Consider the following 20,392-nt stretch of genomic DNA (forward strand, 5'->3'; position numbering starts at 1 on the left):
TCTAAGTCCTCACAAACTGTCCCTATATCATGATTTTGATAGGAACAAAAGCCAGAAGTCAAGTTTCCTACCAATTTCAAAGACCCTGACATCTTTTTGTTCTTTTTTAAAATTGTAGAATATTTACCATTCTCTAGTACCGCGATACCTTTTCCATTCTCCAGATCCTTTAAAAAGACCCCCAATAGTGTCTTAGTAATCATGTTTGCTAGTTTTCTTAGCTCTGTGAGGCAGTTAGGCAGTGCAGCAGATTAAGTGCTAAATCTAGTCAGTAAGATGTGAGTTTAAATCTTGCTTTAGATACTTAACTAGCTGTGTGACTTTGAGTAAGACATTTAACCTGTGTGTGACTCATTCTCCTCTACTATAAAATGGGGATAATAATAGCTTCCTCCTTCCCAGGGTTGTGAGAATCAAATAATGTTTGTAAAAATATTCTTACTACAGTGCCTTGTACATTGGAGATGCTATATAAATGCTAGCTACTAGTACTGAAAGATGGTTTTAACCTGAGAATGAGGTATCAAACTTGGAATGTCAAATACATAGTTGATGATAACCCAACTTTGGATCCAGAGAGAACATAATTTATTTATGAGACATCTATATAGATATGATATTTAAGCCCATGGGAGTTTATGAAATCTCCAAAAGAAAGTGTAAAGAGAAATGAAGAGAAGACCCAAGATAGACCTTTAACATCCACAATTATTCTATAAGATCATGATAAGCTAACAAAGAAAAAGAAGAAGCAGAGAAGAGAGATGAGAGTGTGAAATGATTAATTCCAAGTTTTTGTGATGGCTTTGAAGTATAATTATACATTGAATTGCAAAGAAGTAGTTAAAATAGGACTACCTAAGCCTTAGCATTGTAAGAATTTAACTTAATTATATTATTTGAATGGCAAGATAAAGACTAGTAAATTCTCAGGCCAAGGTGATGAATATATTGAGGTTAATGGAAGGAATGGGAAATGAGAATTGTTAGTATTAGGATGAGTGTGGTTGTTTTTGTGGGTGGGCAGGTTCAATGTAGTTTTGAGTTGTTGATGGATGGAAATATTGTAAAGGTTGATGTGTAGATGATACATATATAGAATAGGTTTAGTAGGGCAGAGAGAGCTATGGCAGTTGCTATAGCTGTTATTGTGGAAGATGAATTTTTGGAGGATTAGTTATTTTGACATAAATCCTGTTGGGGCAGTAGACTTCCTAGTGTTAAATAGGATTATCAGAATAATGACAGTTATTGGGTTTGATTTGTTTCATATGTTTGCAAGGAATTTCACTTTAGTTACTTAAGAGAAATAAAGGGTTAAGAATATGGTGAGTAGATTACTAGATGAAGCAGAGTTAGTGTTGGATAAATTGTGATGATGGCTGTTCATTCTATATTGGCATTTGATGAGTAGGCTAGGACTTTTCCTAGGTGTGATTGGTTTAGGCCTCCCCAGCAGTCCCCCAAGATAGTTGATGAGATGACTGAAGGGGTTAATTAGGATTAGGGTTAGCAGCATAGAGGTCAAAAAAGCATGTGGACTGAGAAAAGACCATCAGATTTGGCAATTATGAGATAGGGAGATGTTGAAGATGAGAGAAAGGGAATTATTGAGGTTGTTGCTGGAGAATATGGAAAGGGATCAGGGGTATATGTAGGGTTTGGCCTTGGTAAAGGGAAGGCCATTTAATTGTCTGAGACTGGGGGAAGAGAATAGAGTAGGGTGTTAATATCAATGGTTTTGAGATATAGAAAAGGGGGAAAGGAAAGAGCTCATATGGAATGACCTACATTCTGTAGTCTTTCAAAATTGTTTTCCTTTTCTTTGTTGGAGTCACCATGTTATTTGTTCATCTGATGTTGCTCATTTCACTATAAATAAGTTAAAGTCTTGCCAGATTTTTCAGAATTGGTCATATTCTTCATTTCTTATGGGACAAAAATATACTATTACATTCATGTCTCTACCATTCTTCAGTTGATGGATACCTACATGGTTTCAAGTTCTTTGCTACAATAAAAAAAAGATGCCATTAATATTTTTGTACATATTAGTCGTATCAATTTTCTACCTTTGGGGGAATATATGCCTACTAGTTTTACTGCTGGGTCAAAGGGTAGGCACACTTCTGGTATGCAGTCTCAAATTATTTTTCAGAATTATTGGACCAATTCATAGCACCTCAAACAGATCAGTAATATTCTTGTCTTCCATGACCTGTCTAAGAACTGCTATTGTCATCTTTGCCAGTTCAATGGGTATGAAATGGAAATTCAGATTTGTTTTAATTAATACATTCTTTTTTGGTTTTGTTTTTTAAATTAATATATTCTTCCAGAAGAAAGTTGAAAGGTATGAGATATGGTGGAGACTAAATGACATTTAAAAAATAAAATTGTATCTTACCTGACCAAAAACATTTGATTATAGCCATAGCTAATTAGTTCAGAATCAATGTCAAGGTGTCAACCAGAGTATATAAAGATAAAAATTGATACCAAATTAGAATAAAACATAAGATGAGAAGAAAACAAAAGTTCTATGTCAATGTACAAGCTCTAACCCAAACTGTTTTTTAAAAAAGCAATTAACTGTGTATAAGGAATGGGCAAAAGTCATAATTTTTTTTCAAACCTTAATCTTCTGGCTTAGAATTAATACTAATTCTTGATTCCAAGAGAAAAGAGCAGTAAAGACTAAGCAATTGGGGCTAAGTGGCTTGTCCAGTCACACAGGTAAGGAAGTGTTCGAGGTCACATTTTAACTCATGTCTTTTTGACTCCAGGCTTGGCACTCTATCCACCGTGTTATCTAGCTGTCCCATGACATTGATTCTTATCATCATTTCTTAGAGTGATTAAGCCTCAACAAAAAGGCCAAACGAACTTTGACTCCACTTCCCAAACACAATCTCTTGGCAACCAAGGACAATACTAATTTAAAGTTCATGCTCATTGTAAAACATTATGGAAAAATATGATGAAAAATTGTGGGCAATATCACCTCACAAAACAAAACAGTATAAAGTATTAGAGGGAAATATGTGATTGTAGAGAGCTTTGCATAAAGCTCAGCTAAGCCAAATAATCCCAAGACTATTTGGAGATGAAAGTGGAAAGAGGACAATAAATACACATAAAATGAAGGTAGAGCTTTGGATACTGCTATAGTGAGTGACCTCATCTTCTCTATGACTGTAGTGAAACTACCTTATTTGGATTCTGCTGCCACAGGGCCTGACTCACATTGAGCTTACTGTCTGTCAAAAAAACCCTGAGACTGTGGAACTGCTTGTTGGCTATGGGAAGAGGGGAGGGAAAGAACATGAACCATGTAACCATGGAAAAATATTCTAAATCAATTAAAAAATTTCAAATAAAAACAAAAAAACCAACCCCTGAGACTGTTTGCATATGTTGTATTGTTAATTATACCTTCTCTATCAAGTCATTGTGCGGTTAATTTTTTTTACCCAAACATAGAATGTAACTTTTGTTCCCTTCTAAATTTCATCTAATTAGACTTGGCCCATTGTTTTAACTTTCCATATCTTTTTGGAATCTGACTTTGTTGTGAGGAAACAAGGGGACTTAAGATAAAATCATGAAGAATGTCTGGACCTAACAAAATACATGCAGAAGAAATCTGACTTGGTAGTTACATAATTTTAAAGACACACAGGAATTGTTTTTCAAGATCTCAAGAACAGATCTTCTCCAAAAGAGAAGAAAAGATGACAGATGATTTTTTTCAAGATGACTAAGAAAGGCAGCAAGTACCAAAACACTTGTTTACTGTCTTTTATAAAATATTTGTTAGAATGTTCAATGTGTGTATCCAGTGTATCCATCCTGAAGATATATCAAAGGAACAGTTAGTTTTTAACAGTTGATTTTCTACAGATTACATATTTTTACAAGATTGCATATTCATAATCACCCAACTAACTCAGAAGAGCATATAATTTAATATTCATCCATTCCTATTGTTTATTGATTTTTTTAGATTCATTTGGTAGTACAAAATGAAAACTTAAACTCTCTTCCTAACACATTTGTTAAAATCATGGGAGGGAATCTATGACAAATTCAGTTGCAGAGATTATTCACTGACCCAATCATCAAAAAATTCAAGCAAGTCATAAAACAGGGAAGCTTATTCTCCCAAGGTGGGGTATCTACGTGGTGCAGTAGTTACAGCACCAGTCCCAGAGTCAAAAAGACTCATCTTCTAAAGGTCAAATCTGATCTCAAAAACTTATGTGACCAGAGGCAAGTTATTTAACCTTGCTGTTTGAAGACATAGAACTTTTCTTACACATTTTTAATATCCAACATAACACCTAGCAATTGTCAACAAATTCTAATGGAATTATAGAATCTAAGACTTGGAAAGGACTTTATAGATCATCTAATCCAACCCTTACTTGACCAACCCTTACTTGAAAGCCTGGTTGATAGATAATGTCTTTGAAATTACCATGCTACTTGGAAGGCAGAGCCAATATGGTAGAGTAGAAGCAAGGAAGCTTGAAACTACTCTGAGAATTCTCTCCAACCAATCTTAAAATAACACCACAAAATGAATACTGGAGTGAAAGAACCAACAGAACCAACAAGGAGGCAGAGTGAAGCAACTTTTATGCAGAGAACAACTTGAAAGGTAGGCAGAGAGCATCTGGGTCACTAGGGTGAGAGGAGAGCACAGCTGGAGCTGTCCACCCACTCCACGAAGATTCCTAGTGGGTAGGACACTCAGAAAGGGGAACTAGGGACTGAGAGAAAATGGGTTACTGGTTAAGGACTAAGGGATAGAGAACATAAGGCAAGAATAAAGACATGCAGACAAAATTCTGGCATAAGGCAGTCAGACAGTGAGTAAGCTCTGGTGGTCAAAAGCTTCCATGGTTAGGAGCTCTGATGGTCAAGAACTTCCATGGTTCAGAACTTAATCCTTAGCTGCCATATATCTACTTTTATTGGGGTTTTATTGGTATAGGGGGAAGGGAAGAGCCAAGTGGTCTGATACATTAACATTATGAGGTCATCATCATGAGATACAAACTGCGGGATTCTAAGACAATGCCCAGATCAGGAGTTCATATGACCTAAGGCATCTACAGTTGTTTGACACATATGTTAATTGATTGTTTTAGGTAAAACAAGGAGATTGAGATAACTGACCAATCTTCCTGAGTGTAGCCTTAGGGAAGGGCTAGGAATTTGGCAAGGTTCAATTTAACTCCAAAGTTACAGAAATCAATCAGAAGCAATACAAGAGTCAATTTTTGAGCACTCTGAATATCAAGATTAGTGTATACCTGGATTGCTACAACAGCCAACAGGAGGCTAAAACAAGAAGTAAGGAGCAAGCAAAAACAAGCCACCCTCCTACCCCACATATACTGTTCCAGGTTTTAAACCTGAATCCAAACCAAGATCCAGATCCTGAGGTCCTGCCTAAGCCAATAGCAGTACAATGTAATGCACACTCTGTAAAGTTCCAAGTGATGGGCAATGCTTCAACTTTACTCTCATCTTAACTAGCTCAGAGAAGGAATAGCAACCATACTCACTGGGGTATAGAAGCCTATCTTAACCCTATAGAGAAATAGGAAGGCAATAAGACAAGGTGGTAGGAAGAGTTGTAATAGGAAGGAGGGGGAAGTAGGAAGGTGGTGATAAAAAGCAAAACACCAACTAGGAGGGACACAGTGCAAAGGAAAAGAGCAGGATCAATAGAGGAAAATAAGATGGAGGAGCATTCACAGTTGGTAATCATAACTGTAAATGTAGATGGAATGAGTTCACCAATAAAATGGAAGCAGATTGCAGAGTGGATTAAAAACCAATCCTACTATATGTTGTTTACAAGAAACACATTTGAGACAGGATGACACCGACAGAGTAAAGGTAAGAGCTCCAGCAGAATTTTTTTTTTTTAACATTTATTAATATTGATTTTTTAAGAAAAGTTAACATGGTTACATACTTTATGCTCTTACTTTCCCCTTCACCCCCAGAGCTCCCCCCGCCATGGCTGATGCGTATTTCCACTGGTTTTAACATGTGTCATTGATCAAGACCTATTTCCAAATTGTTGATAGTTGCATTGCTGTGGTAGTTTCGAGTCTACATCCCTAATCATGTCCGCCTCGACCCATGTGTTCAAGCAGTTTTTTTTTCTTCTGTTTCCACTCCTGCAGTTCTTCCTCTGAATGTGGGTAGCATTCTTTTCCATAAGTCCCTCAGAATTGTCCTGGGTCATTGCATTGCTGCTAGTACAGAAGTCCATTACATTCGATTTTACCACAGTGTATTGGTCTCTGTGTACAGTGTTCTTCTGGCTCTGCTCCTTTTGCTCTCCATCAATTCCTGGAGGTCTTTCCAGTTCACATGGAATTCCTCCAGTTTATTATTCCTTTGAGCACAATAGTATTCCATCACCAGCATATACCACAATTTGTTCAGCCATTCCCCAATTGAAGGGCATACCTTCATTTTCCAGTTTTTTGCCACCACAAAAAGTACAGCTATAAATATTTTCGTACAAGTCTGTTTATCTATGATCTCTTTGGGGTACAAACCCAACAATGGTATGGCTGAATCAAAGGACAGGCATTCTTTTATAGCCCTTTGAGCATAGTTCCAAATTGCCAGCCAGAATGGTTGGATCAGTTCACAACTCCACCAGCAATGCATTAATGTCCCAGTTTACCACATCCCCACCAACATTCATTACTCTCCCCTTCTTTCATTTTAGCCAATCTGCTAGGTGTGAGGTGATACCTCAGAGTTGTTTTAATTTGCATTTCCCTAATTATTACAGATTTAGAACACTTTCTCATGTGCTTATTGATACTTTTGATTTCTTTACCTGAAAATTGCCTGTTTACGTCTCTTGCCCATTTATCAATTGGGGAATGGCTTCATTTTTTTATACAATTGGTTTAACTCCTTGTATATTTGAGTAATTAGACCCCTGTCAGAGTTTTTTGTTATAAAGATTTTTTCCCAATTTGTTGTTTCCCTTCTAATTTTGGCTACATTGTTTTTGTTTGTACAAAAGCTTTTTAGTTTGATATAATCAAAATCATTTAATTTTACATTTTGTAATTTTCTCTAACTCTTGCTTGGTTTTAAAATCTTTCCTTTCCCAGAGATCTGACAAGTAAACTATTCTGTGTTCACTTAACTTATTTATAGTTTCCCTCTTTATATTCAAATCATTCACCCATTCTGAATTTATCTTGGTGTAGGGTGTGAAGTATTGATCTAAACCTAATTTCTCCCATATTGTTTTCCAAATTTCCCAGCAGTTTTTGTCCCAAAAGTTGGGCTCTTTGGGTTTATCATACACTGTCTTGCTGATGTCACTTACCCCAAGTCTATTCCACTGATCCTCCCTTCTGTCTCTTAGCCAGTACCATACCGTTTTGATGACTGCTGCTTTATAGTACAGTTTAATATCTGGTACTACTAGGCCCCCTTCCTTCACATTTTTTTCATTATTTCCCTTGATATTCTTGATCTTTTGTTATTCCAAATGAAATTTGTTATAGTTTTTCCTAATTCAGTAAAAAAGTTTTTTGGTAGTTTGATAGGTATGGCGCTAAATAGGTAAATTAATTTGGGTAGAATTGTCATTTTTATTATGTTAGCTCGTCCTACCCATGAGCAATAAATGTTTTTCCAATTGTTTAGATCTAGTTTTAATTGTTTGGAAAGTGTTTTGTAGTTGTTTTCATATAATTGCTGTGTTTGTTTTGGTAGATAGATTCCTAAGTATTTTATATTGTCTAGGGTGATTTTAAATGGTGTTTCTCTTTCTACCTCTTGCTGCTGTGATGTGTTGGAAATAAATAGAAATGCTAATGATTTATGTGCATTTATTTTGTATCCTGCAACTTTGCTGAAGTGGTTGATTATTTCTACAAGCTTCTTAGTTGATTCTCTAGGATTTTTTAAGTAGACCATCATATCATCTGCAAAGAGTGATAACTTAGACTCCTCCTTGCCTATTTTGATACCTTCAATTTCTTTTTCTTCTCTAATTGCTACTGCTAGTGTTTCTAGTACAATGTTGAATAATAGAGGTGATAATGGGCATCCTTGTTTCACTCTTGATCTTATTGGGAAGGCTTCTAATTTATCCCCATTGCATATGATGTTTGTTGATGGTTTTAGGTATATGCTGTTTATTATTTTTTGGAAAGGCCCTTCTATTTTTATACTTTCCAGTGTTTTCAATAGGAATGGGTGCTATATTTTGTCAAAGGCTTTTTCAGCATCTATTGAGATAATCATGTGATTTTTGTTTGTTAGATTGTTGATATGGTCAATTATGTGGATGGTTTTCCTAATGTTGAACCATCCTTGCATTCCTGGTATAAATCCCACCAGATCATGGTGGATGATCCTCTTGATCACTTGCTGGAGTCTCTGCTAGTATTCTTTTTAAGATTTTTGCATCTATGTTCATTAGGGAGATTGGTCTGTAGTTTTCTTTCTCTGTTTTTGATCTACCTGGCTTTGGAATAAGTACCATATTTGTGTCATAAAAGGAATTTGGTAGGACTCCTTCTTTGCTTATTATAACAAATAATTTGTGTAGTATTGGGATTAGTTGCTCTTTGAATGTCTGATAGAATTCACTTGTGAATCCATCAGGCTCTGGCGATTTTTTCTTAGGGAGTTCTTTGATGGCTTGTTCAATTGCTTTTTCTGATATGGGATTATTTAGGTATTCTATTTCTTCTGCTGTTAATCTAGGCAATTTATATTTTTGTAAATATTCGTCCATATCTCTTAGATTGCTATATTTATTGCCATATAATTGGGCAAAATAATTTTAATGATTGCCTTAATTTCCCCTTCATTGGAGGTGAGATCTCCCTTTTCATCTTTGATACTGTCAATATGGTTTTCTTCTTTCCTTTTTTTATTAGATTGACCAGTACTTTGTCTATTTTATCTGTTTTTTCAAAATACCAGCTTCTACTCTTATTTATTAATTCAATAGTTCTTTTACTTTTGATTTTATTAATTTCTCCCTTGATTTTTAGTATTTCTAATTTAGTTTTCATCTGGGGATTTTTGATTTGCTTGCTTTCTAATTTTTTTTTTTTTAACCCTTGTACTTCGGTGTATTGTCTCATAGGTGGAAGAGTGGTAAGGGTGGGCAATGGGGGTCAAGTGACTTGCCCAGGGTCACACAGCTGGGAAGTGGCTGAGTCCAGGTTTGAACCTAGGACTTCCTGTCTCTAGGCCTGACTCTCACTCCACTGAGCTACCCAGCTGCCCCCTGCTTTCTAATTTTTTAAGTTGCATGCCCAATTCATTAATCTCTGCCCTCCCTAATTTGTTAATATATGCACTCAAGGATATAAATTTCCCCCTGAGTACTGCCTTGGCTGCATCCCACAGAGTTTGGTAGGATGTCTCATCATTGTCATTCTCTTCAATGAAATTGTTGATTGTTTCTATGATTTCTTCTTTGACTAGCTGGTTTTGGAGAATCTTATTATTTAAGTTCCAATTAGTTTTTGATTTTCCTGTCCAGGTGCCCTTACTAATTATTATTTTTATTGCATTATGATCTGAGAAGGTTACATTTATTATTTCTGCTCTTTTGCATTTGTTTGCCATGTTTCTATCCCTTATTACATAGTCAATCTTTGTAAATGTACCACGTGCAGCTGAAAAGAAGGTGTATTCCTTTTTGTTCCTATTTATTTTTCTCCACATATCTATTAAATCTAATTTTTCTAGGACTTCATTCATCTCTCTTACCTCTTTATTATTTATTATTTTGTTTGATTTATCTAGATCTGAAAGAGCAATATTTAGATCTCCCAATAGTATAGTTTTACTATCTATTTCCTTCTTGAGTTCTACCAGTTTGTCCTTTACGAATTTGGATGCTATGCCATTTGGTGCATACATATCGAGCACTGTTATTTCCTCGTTGTCTATACTGCCTTTTATCAGGATGTAATTACCTTCCTTGTCTTTTTTAATCATATCTATTTTTACTTTGGCTTTGTCAGAAATCATGATCGCCACTCCTGCCTTTTTTTTTTTCTCATTTGAAGCCCAAAAGATTTTGGTAAAGCCCTTTACCTTAAACTTGTATATGTCCACCTGCCTCATATGTGTTTCTTGTAGACAACATATGGTAGGATTTTGGTTTCTAATCCACTTTGCTATTTGCTTCTATTTTATGGGTGAGTTCATCCCATTCACATTCAGAGTTATAATTATGAGTTGTGTATTCGCCGATATTTTGGTATTCTCTCCTAGTTCTACCCCTTCTTCTTACACTATTTCCTTTTAAACCAGTGGTTTGCTTTAAGCCAGTATCCCTTGTCCCCTCCCTCAATTTACTTCCCTTTCTACCCCCTCCCTTATTATTCCCTTCTTTTTATTTTTAAGACCTAATGAATCCCCCACCCCCTTCTTCTTCCCTCCTTTTTTTTTGACCTCCCCACTCCCCTGTTCCCCTTGGTTTATCCCTTTTAACTTTTTCAGTAGGGTTAGATAAAGTTTTATATCCCAATGGATATAGCTACTCTTCTCTTTCAGGGTTAATTACACTGAGAGTAAGATTTAAATATTACCTCTTAATGCTCTCTTCCTCTCCCTCTTATAATAGTATTCATCCCCTCCCCTTCCCATGCCCTCTTTGTGTGTAATAGAATATCCTATTTTTCTTATTCATTCAAGATTCTCTTGGTGTCCTCTACTATTCACCCCTCTCTTTCCCACCCACCCATATCATCTTAGACCATTTAGTATTCCAACCTCTCCCTATGAATAATTCTCCTAATTACTATAATAGTGAACACTATAATGGTGAACAGAGTTCACTACAGAGAATTATACATAACATTTCTCCACATAGGAATACAAATAATTAGATCTTATTGAAGCCCTTAAAGAGGCAAAATTTTAAAAATATGAGTTTTCTTACTTTCCCCTCTGTTTCTTATTTACCTTTTCATGTTTCTCTTGATTTTTGTGGTTGGATATCAAACTTTCCATTTAGTCCTGGTCTTTTCTGTGCAAATACTTGGAAATCTTCTATCTTGTTGAATGCCCAAACTTTCCCCTGGAAGTATATAGTCAGTTTTGATGGGTATATGATCCTTGGTTGTAGACCCAGTTCTCTTGCCTTTCTGAATATCATATTCCAAGCCTTGCGGTCTTTTAGTGTGGAGGCTGCCAGATCCTGTGTGATCCTAATTGGTGCTCTTTGATATCTGAATTGTCTCTTTCTGGCTTCTTGTAAAATTTTTTCTTTTACTTGGAAGCTCTTGAATTTGGCTATTATATTCCTGGGGGTTGTCTTTTCAGGGTCTAGTGTAGAGGGTGATCTATGGATCCTTTCAATGTCTACATTGCCCTCTTGTTGTAGAACTTCAGGGCAATTTTGCTGAATAATTTCTTTTAGTATGGAGTCCAAATTTCTTTTAATTTCTGCTTTTTCAGGAAGACCAATGATTCTCAGATTATCTCTTCAAGACCTGTTTTCTTGGTCTGTCACTTTCTCATTGAGATATTTCATGTTTCCTTCTATTTTATCAGTCTTTTGACTTTGTTTTATTTGTTCTTGCTGTCTTGAGAGATCATTAGCTTCTAATTGCTCAAATCTATGCTTTAGGGACTGGTTTTCAGCTATAATCTTTTGGTTTTCCTTTTCAATCTGGTCATTTCTGGTGTTCAATTTGCTTATCAATTCATTTGATTTCTGAGGCTCACTTTCCAATCGCAAATTCCTGCCTTTTAAACTGTTATTTTCTTGCCAGATCTCTTCCATCTTTCTCATCATCTCAGATTTGAACTCTTCAATAGCTTGTGGCCAGTTTTCATTATTTTGGGAAGGTTTGGATATGATTAGTTGTTTGTTCTCCTCTGCTCTTTGCTCTGTTGTCTGGATTTTATCTGTGTAAAAGTTGTTGAGTGTTAAAGATTTCTTTTTGATTATCTTTCTCTTTTGGGGTTCTTGTCTCTGGCTTGCCATTGTTAGCCCTGTGCCCTCACAGGTTTATCCTCACACTCAGGGTCTGTCTGCGCTCTTTAGGCTCCTGAGGTCTCACGTCTAGTTGTTCTCAGGGTCAAGCCTCCTGGTGGTCCCCTTGCTTGTTCCTCTGCCCGAGGCTCCTTTAACAGACTCAGGGTGCTGCTTCCCCAGTTGTGCACCCCTACTGCACTGGGTCCCCACTCAAGGTCCTTGCCTGCACTCAAGATCCGAGTCCTTGCCTGTGCTCAGGATCCGTGTCTGGGCTTGCGTCTGTGCCCACACTTGTACCTGTGCTCAGGGTCTGTGTTCAAAGTCCGTGCGCGTTCTTTAGCCTCTTGGGGTCTTAAGTCTTGCTGTTCTCAGGAGCAGCCTCTGGTGACCCCAGGTATCTGCAAAGGACTTAATGCATGCCCCAAATTTGCTCTAACTCTTGTGCACTGGCTTTGGCACTGTAGGTGGTGTGGGGTGGGAGAGGGGGTTGCTCAGCTTGGGTTTTAGTGAGAGCTGTTTCACCCCTTTACAGCGTGGAAATGCCCCAAACCCACGTACCTCCAATGCTGCCCCCTGATGTGGGGTCCCTTCTTTCCTCTGGATTTGTTTTTATGTCTTCTTGAGGAGTCCTATATGCGTGGGTTAGGAGAGGTTAAGGAGGTGCTTTTTACTCTGCCACCATCTTCCCTTAGCAACTGTTTTTCCATCCCCAGCAGAATTTATTGTGCATCATCAGAAGTAAAAAAAGTAGGAGTAGCAATCATGATCCCAGACTAAGCTAAAGCAAAAATATATCTGATTAAAAAAGATAAGGAAGGAAATTACATCTTGCTAAAAGGTACTATAAACAATGAATTAATAGCAATACTAAGCCTATGTACCAAATGGTATTGCCTCTAAATTTTTAAAAGAGAAACTAAATTTATTTCAGGAGGAAATAGGCAGGAAAACTATGCTAGTGGGGGAAGTCAAACCAAAAAAATAAACAAGAAAGAAATAAAGGAAGTGAATGAAATCTTAGAAAAGTTAAAACTAATTGATCTCTGGAGAGAATTGAATGTGCATAAAAAGAAATATAACTTTTCAATGGTATGTGGCTGCTACACAAAAACTGACTATAATAGGGCATAAAAACTTCATAGTAAAATGCAGAAAAGCAGAAATAATTAATGTATTCTTTTCAAATCATAATACAATAAAACTCCATGGAAAGACAAATCAAAAATCAATTGCAAACTAAATAATGCTAAAAAAAAAAGGGTGGGTCAAAGAACAAATTATAGAAATAATTTTATTAACGATAATGATATTGAGGAGACAATATATCAAAATTCATGGGATATAGAGGAAGCAGTGCTTAGGGGAAATTAATATCTCTAAATGCTTATATCACTAAAATAGAGAAAATGCAGATCAACGAATTGGCCATGCAACTAAAAAAAACTAGAAAAAAATTAAAAATCCTCATTTAAAGAGTAAGTTGGAAATCCTACAAATTAAAGGAGGAATTAATCAAATTGAAAGAGAACCATTGAACTTATAAGACTAGTAGTTTTATGAAAAAATAAAATAAAATAGTGTGGTTAATTTGATTAAAAAAAGGAAAGAAGAAAATCAAATAATCAGTATCAAAAATGAGAAGATTGAACTCACTATCAATTAAGAGGAAATTAAAGCAATCATTAGGACCTATTTTGTTAAATAAGATACTTGCAAGGAGACTACAGCAATATATCATAAGGATCATTCACTATGACCAGGTAAGATTCATACCAGGAATGTAGGGCTAGTTTAATATTAGGAAAACTATCAACGCAATTGACCCTATGAATAACCAAATCAAAAGAAACCATGTAATTGAATATCCAACCATTCTGGAAGGCAATTTGGAACTATGTGCAAAGGGCTTTAAAAGAATGCCTACCCTTTGACCCAGCCATACCACTGCTGAGTTTGTACCCCAAAAAGATAATAAGGAAAAAAATGTACAAAAATATTTATAGTTGTGTTCTTTGTGATGGCAAAAAGTTGGAAAATGAGGGGATGCCTTTCTATTGGGGAATGACTGAAGAAATTGTGGTATCTGTTGATGATGGAATACTATTGTGCTGAAAGGAATAATGAACTGCAGGAATTCCATGTGAATTGGAAAGACTTCCAAGAATTGATGCAGAGTGAAAGGATCAGAACCAGGAGAATGTTGTACACAGAGACGGATACACTGTGGCACAATCGAACATAATGGACTTCTCTACTAGTAGCAGTGCAATGATCCAGGACAATTCTGAGGGACGTATGAGAAAAAACGCTATCCACATCTAGAGAAAGAATTGTGGGAGTAGAAACACAGAAGAAAAACATTTGCTTGATCACATTGTTCAATGGGAATATGATTGGGGATGTTGACTTTAAGTGATCACTCTGTTGTAAATATTAATGTTGAAATAGCATTTGAACAATGATACATGTAAAACCTAGTGGAATTGCTCATTGGCTCCGGGAGGGGGGAGGAAAGAGGGGACAAAAAGAAAATGAATCATGTAACCATGGAAAAATATTCTAAATTAAGTAATTAAATAAAAATTGAAAAAATTTTAAAAAGAAATGCTAGCCTTAGCAAAAAAGGAAAGAAAAAAGAAATTAAAGTAATTAAAGTAGGCATGAGGAAGCTTAACCATCATTCTTTGCATGTGATATGATGGTATACTTAGAGAATCCTAGAGAATCAACTAAAAAACTTTTTGAAATATGAATAACTTTAGTAAAGTTGCAGAATACAAAATAAATCCACATAAATCATCAGCATTTATATATACTACCCACAAAGTCCAGGAACAAAAGTTAGAAAGAGAAATTCCATTTAAAATTACTCTAAACAATATAAAATTGCCAAGGTAAACACAGGAATTATATAAACACAATTACAAAACATTTTTCACACAAAGTCAGATCTAAACAATTGGAAAAATACTAATTGCTCATGGGTAGGCTGAGCTAATATAATAAAAATGAAAATTCTACCTATATTATTTTATTTACTCAGTGCCATACCAATCAAACTACTAATTATTTTATAGAACTAGAAAAAATAATTACAAAATTCATCTGGAAGAACAAAAGGTCAAGAATATTAAGGAAACTAATGAAAAAAGATGTGAAGGAAGGTCACCTTGCAGTACCAGATCTCAAACTGTTTTAAATAGCAGTAATCATCAAAACAATCTGATACTGGCTAAGAAATAGAATGGTAGATCAATGAAGTAGATTAGATACACAATATACAGGGGTAAATGACCTTAGCAACCTATTGTTTGATAAACTCAAAGATCCTAGCTTTAGGAATAAGAACTTACTCTAACAAAAACTGCTGGGAAAATTGGAAAACAGTATGACTGAAGCTAGGTATAGATCAATATTTCACATCCTATACCCATTTGGTGAACCCATGGCATGCATGTCAGAGGGGGCTGCTCCCCTCCCCAGCTCCACTGCGCCAGAGAACATTTCTCACATGACCAGCCCCTGTGCTCCGCAGCCCATTGGGACCTCTTCCTTCCTCCCCTTTCTGGGGAAAGGTGAGGGGCTTACATGAGGCATGATGGGCACTCTGTCTCTAAAAGGATGATTTAGATATAAAGAGTGATACCATAACTAAATTAGGGAAACACAGAATAGTTTACCTAGCAGATCTTTGGAGAAGGGAAGAATTTATGACCAAACAAGAGAGAGAGTATGATAAGATATAAAATGAATAATTTTGATTATATTAAATTAAAAAACTTTTGTACAAACAAAACTAATATAACCAAGATTTGAAAAGAAACAACACACTGAGAAAATTTTTTGAGAAAAAAATTTTAGCAAATTTCTCTCATAAAGGTCTAATTTCACAAACTTAAAGAGAACAAATTGACTTATTTATAAGACTTATTATAATTTTATTTTTTATAAAAATACAAGCCATTCCCTCCCCCCCCTATTTACTAATGGTCAAAGGATATAGCAACAAGCAATTTTCAAATGAAGAAATCAGACAATAATAATCATATAAAAATGTTCTAAATCACTCTTGATTAGAGAATTGCAAATTAAAACAACTGACTAATGCATTATTTTTTTTTGTTTTCCATTTAAAATATAATGCTTTATTGAGAGAGAGAGAGAGGGGGGGGAGGGGCACTGTCTCAAGCCATGGATCCAAAACAGATGCCCCCAAGGGATTACAGAGAAAAGCAGGGCACTACCTCAAGTTGTGTTGTGACCCAAGACAAATGTCCTGACACTAATGCATTATTGGTGGAGTTGTGAACTGATCCAACCATTCTAGAGGGCAATTGGGAGCTATACCCAGCTATAAAACTGTGCGTAGCCTTTGATCCAGGAATAGCATTACTAGGTCTTTATCCATAGAGAACATAAAAAGGGGAAAGGACCTATTTGTAAAAAAAAAAAAAAATTTATAACAGCTCTTTTTGTAGTGGATCAAATTAGAAATTGAGGGGATGTCTATCATTTGGGGAATGGCTGAACAAATTGTAGTACATGTTGGTGATGGAATAATATTGTATTATAAGAAATGATAAGCAAGATGATTTCAGAAAAAGCTGGAAAGATCTGCAGGAACTGATGCAGAGGGAAATAAGTAGAACTGGGAGAACATTGTATACAGTAAGAGCAATATTGTACGATGATTATCTGTGAAAAATTGGCTATTCTCAGAAATGCATTGATCTGGGACAATCCTGAAAGACTTATGATGGGAATGCTATTTACCTCCAGAGAAAGAACCATTGTAGTTGTCTTTTACATCAGTGTATTTGTAGTTTTATTTTGAGGTTTTGGTTATGTGGGACTTTGCTCTTACAATAATGAATGTGGACTATGTGATAATAAAATTAAAAAAAAGAAATTACCAAACTACTAGAAGTACCTCATAAACAGAAGTCATTATAGTCTAATGTATTATTTTTATTTTTATTTTTTGAGGTTCCTTTCCATGTGAGTCTCCTGTGTTGGCAATGCATGAAGAAAATGTTTATACTGTGGAGCCAAACCGGGTTCAAGTTCGCACTTGGCAGGTAAATTGCTGATGAGATGGAAATGGTGTTAATATTAAAATTCTCTGGAGAATGTATCTTAATTCATAATTTTTTATTAAATGACAAAAAGGCAACCAGAGAAAGAAAAGTCTGAGTTCTTTCATATGCCAAGTTGTCATTCATTACAAGAGCCGAGGGTCCTCCAGACCATAGGAATCAGAAGACCTTTAGGATGGCTGCTGAGTGCTGGTGTCCCCTACTATCTTTTCTTTATTCCACTATCTTAAGTAGTTTGTTTACAGATAAGCAACAGGTTTTGTCTGTTCTTAATCCAATGAAAGGGGTAAATTATAAAACAATATAAAAACTCTACTATTTTTAAAATCCAAAATTAAATTGGGGCACCAAAAAATAAATGGGCAGACTGGTGTTAATTGTCACAGTGGAAAGTGTTGATAGGGAGAATTAGAGTCAAAATCTATTTCTGACTTGTACCAGAAACTTTTTTATATTTACTCACATCTAATACACTTTATCATATTTCTACTTTTAAAATGCACACAAATGAGACTGTCATTGACAAAACAAAAATCATTTCTTTTTAGTTAATTCTGTTTTACACCCTTTTCTTAACTGGAAGGAAGAATATCTTCTTATTCCTCAGCAGGAAGTTTTTTAAAGTGGGCCTTTCTTTTCCTAACCTCCAAGGTACTAGTATCCTTCAAACTGGTGTTTCTGGCTGAGCAGGGAAGATCTGGCTTTGTTTTGTCCAGTGAGAAATTAGGGGGGAAGAGACATTGAATTCTCGATGGGTCAGACTTAAGGGTTTGAAAGAAGCAGCTTTGTTAAAAAAATTAATTTTAGATATTACATTTTTATTTTATTTTTTAAAACCCTTACCTTCCATCTTAGAGTCAATACTGTGTATTGGCTCCAAAGCAGAAGAGTGGTAAGGGCTAGGCAATGGCTTGCCCAGGGTCACACAGCTAGGAAGTGTCTGAGGCCAGATTTGAACCAAGGACCTCCCGTCTCTAGGCCTGGCTCTCAATCCACTGAGCTGCACAGTTGCCCCCACATTTTTATTTTAAAAAATTTCCGTTACATGATTCATGTAGCTGACAAGCAATTCCACTGGGTTATACATATACATACATACATACATACATATATATATATATATACATATCACCTAAACACATTTCCATATTATTCCTTTTTCCAAAAGAATAATCCTTTAAAACCAAAACCCCAAATCACATACCCATATAAACGTGTGATGAATTATATGTTTTCCTCTGGATTTTTGCTCCCACAGTTCTTTCTCTAGATGTGAATAGTAGTCTTTCTCATAAGTCCCTCAGAATTGTCCTGGATCATCGAATTGCTATTAGTAGCAGTCAATCACATTTAATCATCTCACTTTCAGTTACTGTATATAACAATCTCCTTGTTCTGCTTATTTCACTCTGAATCAGTTTATGTAGGTCTTTCCAGTTCTTATAGAAATCCATCAATTCATCATTCCTTATAGCACAATAGTATTCCATCCCCGTCATATACCACAATTTGTTCAGCCTTTCCCCAGTCTAAGGTCATTTACTCCTAATCTATTTCATTGATCTATCTCTTCACTAGTACCAGATTGTTTTGATGATCACTGCTTTATAGTACAGTTTAAGATCTGGTACTGCTAGACCACCATCCTTCACACCTTGTTTCATTAGTTCCCTTGATATTTTTTTATCTTTTGTTTGAAGATGGGGAACAATAATTTATTCAGCATTTAGTATGGGCCAGACTGCTAAAACTTTACAAATATTATTTCATTTGATCTTCACAACAACCTTGCCAGATAAATGCTATCCCTATTTTACATATGAGGAAACTCTGTGCAGGCAGTTAAGTGATGAGTGTCTGAGGTGGGACTGGAACTCAGTTCTCCTGTCTCCAGGTTCAATGCTCCATTAACTCTGTCCCTCGTTGCTTCTAGACTTTATGCTTGTGGTTACCTACTGTATTGATATCCAAACCTTCTTAGAAACTAAGGACTATACATCTTTTCCCATATTTGCCCTCCACTCTTAACAAAACACATCATTAAAACTGGGGCAGTGTCTGGGTATGTTTAATGCTCACTGCCATATGGAAGTGTAGTAGACAGCCATCTTCTGAGAGATGCCTACTGCCCTTACCCTCAGGTGCTTGCCTATTGGATTGGCATGACTGAGGAGTGTGGTGGGTCTATCAGGACACTGATATCTCCTCTCTACTCTGCATTCCTATAATTATAACATGTTATGGTGGAATTGTCTTCCTAACATAGAGACAGTGATAGGTAAAAATCATGGAAAGCTAAGTTGGCGATCAGCATTTAATGATACCAAACAGCATTTGGTCACTTATCTGGAAGGACAACATTATGGTTTTTTACTTTTAGAAGGTAGAGAAGAGACCATCAAAGGCTTACAACCCCGACAGATGTTGTAAAGGGTATTGACCCTTATTGGTTATTGGTGTTGGTATCACCAAGAGTTGTCACTGATATGGACAGGCTCTTGAGTTTGACTATTGAGAAAAAATGGCTGCTCAAGTAGTAGGAAAAAACTGTTGGTCAGGCCAGTTCCATAAAACCTATTTATTATAACTATTAAAATGTGTATAAAAGGGAAAGTAAAAGAAAAATAAGTATTGTTAAGAAATATTCCCTATATCTAATAAATTCTAATCTATACCCCCTAAACTTTTCTCTGTACAAGAGAAGCCTTCTTGATCACCAAATGGCAATCCTCCTTAATCTATACTGTCTAACTAAAATACGAATTCTAACTTACTAAACCTATTTCCAAAAAATTATGAACTTAATGTTTATAGAGATCTGCCAACTTACTTTCCCGTCAGCCAAAGATCAAACTCTGCCTGTCAGAGTAACAAGCTGTTCTCCCAGCAGTTGCCTTCTGGCGCCACCAGAGGAGTTCTAAAGAACTGCTCAGTAACTCCCCTGCTCTCTGATCAGACACCTTTCCAGCTCCTTCAAATTCAAAATGTTTCAAATCTTCCACAACTTCTTCAAGGCTGATCAGAGGAAATCCAGGAACAACCATCCTCTAAGTCTATCCCAGAAGTGGCGTTGGTTTCTCAACCGACACACCCAAAGCACCCTGCAAAATTCTCTTACTCTGACCTTGTCAGAGTTCCAGGGCAAATCTTAAAGCAACCTAGGAAGTCTCAAATCATTTTATAAACCCTACATCTGACTACAATCTATTCTTTTTTTTTTTTTTAACATTTATTAATATTCATTTTTAACATGGTTACATGATTCATGCTCCCCTTTCCCCTT

General features: G+C 35.9%; 1 protein-coding gene across 1 annotated transcript in view; it reads left to right on the forward strand.

Moving 5' to 3' along the window:
- The window catches only part of IFT140 (intraflagellar transport 140), a 204,100-nt gene that overhangs the window by 39,675 nt on the left and 144,033 nt on the right, over nucleotides 1–20,392 (forward strand). The window contains exon 11 of the mRNA XM_044657419.1: nucleotides 17,000–17,091. Coding sequence (XP_044513354.1) covers nucleotides 17,000–17,091 — 92 coding nt within the window. The remainder of the gene's footprint in view (nucleotides 1–16,999; nucleotides 17,092–20,392) is intronic.

Source organism: Gracilinanus agilis, chromosome 1 (assembly GCF_016433145.1).
Source record: "Gracilinanus agilis isolate LMUSP501 chromosome 1, AgileGrace, whole genome shotgun sequence".
In the NCBI taxonomy this organism is placed as follows: domain Eukaryota; kingdom Metazoa; phylum Chordata; class Mammalia; order Didelphimorphia; family Didelphidae; genus Gracilinanus; species Gracilinanus agilis.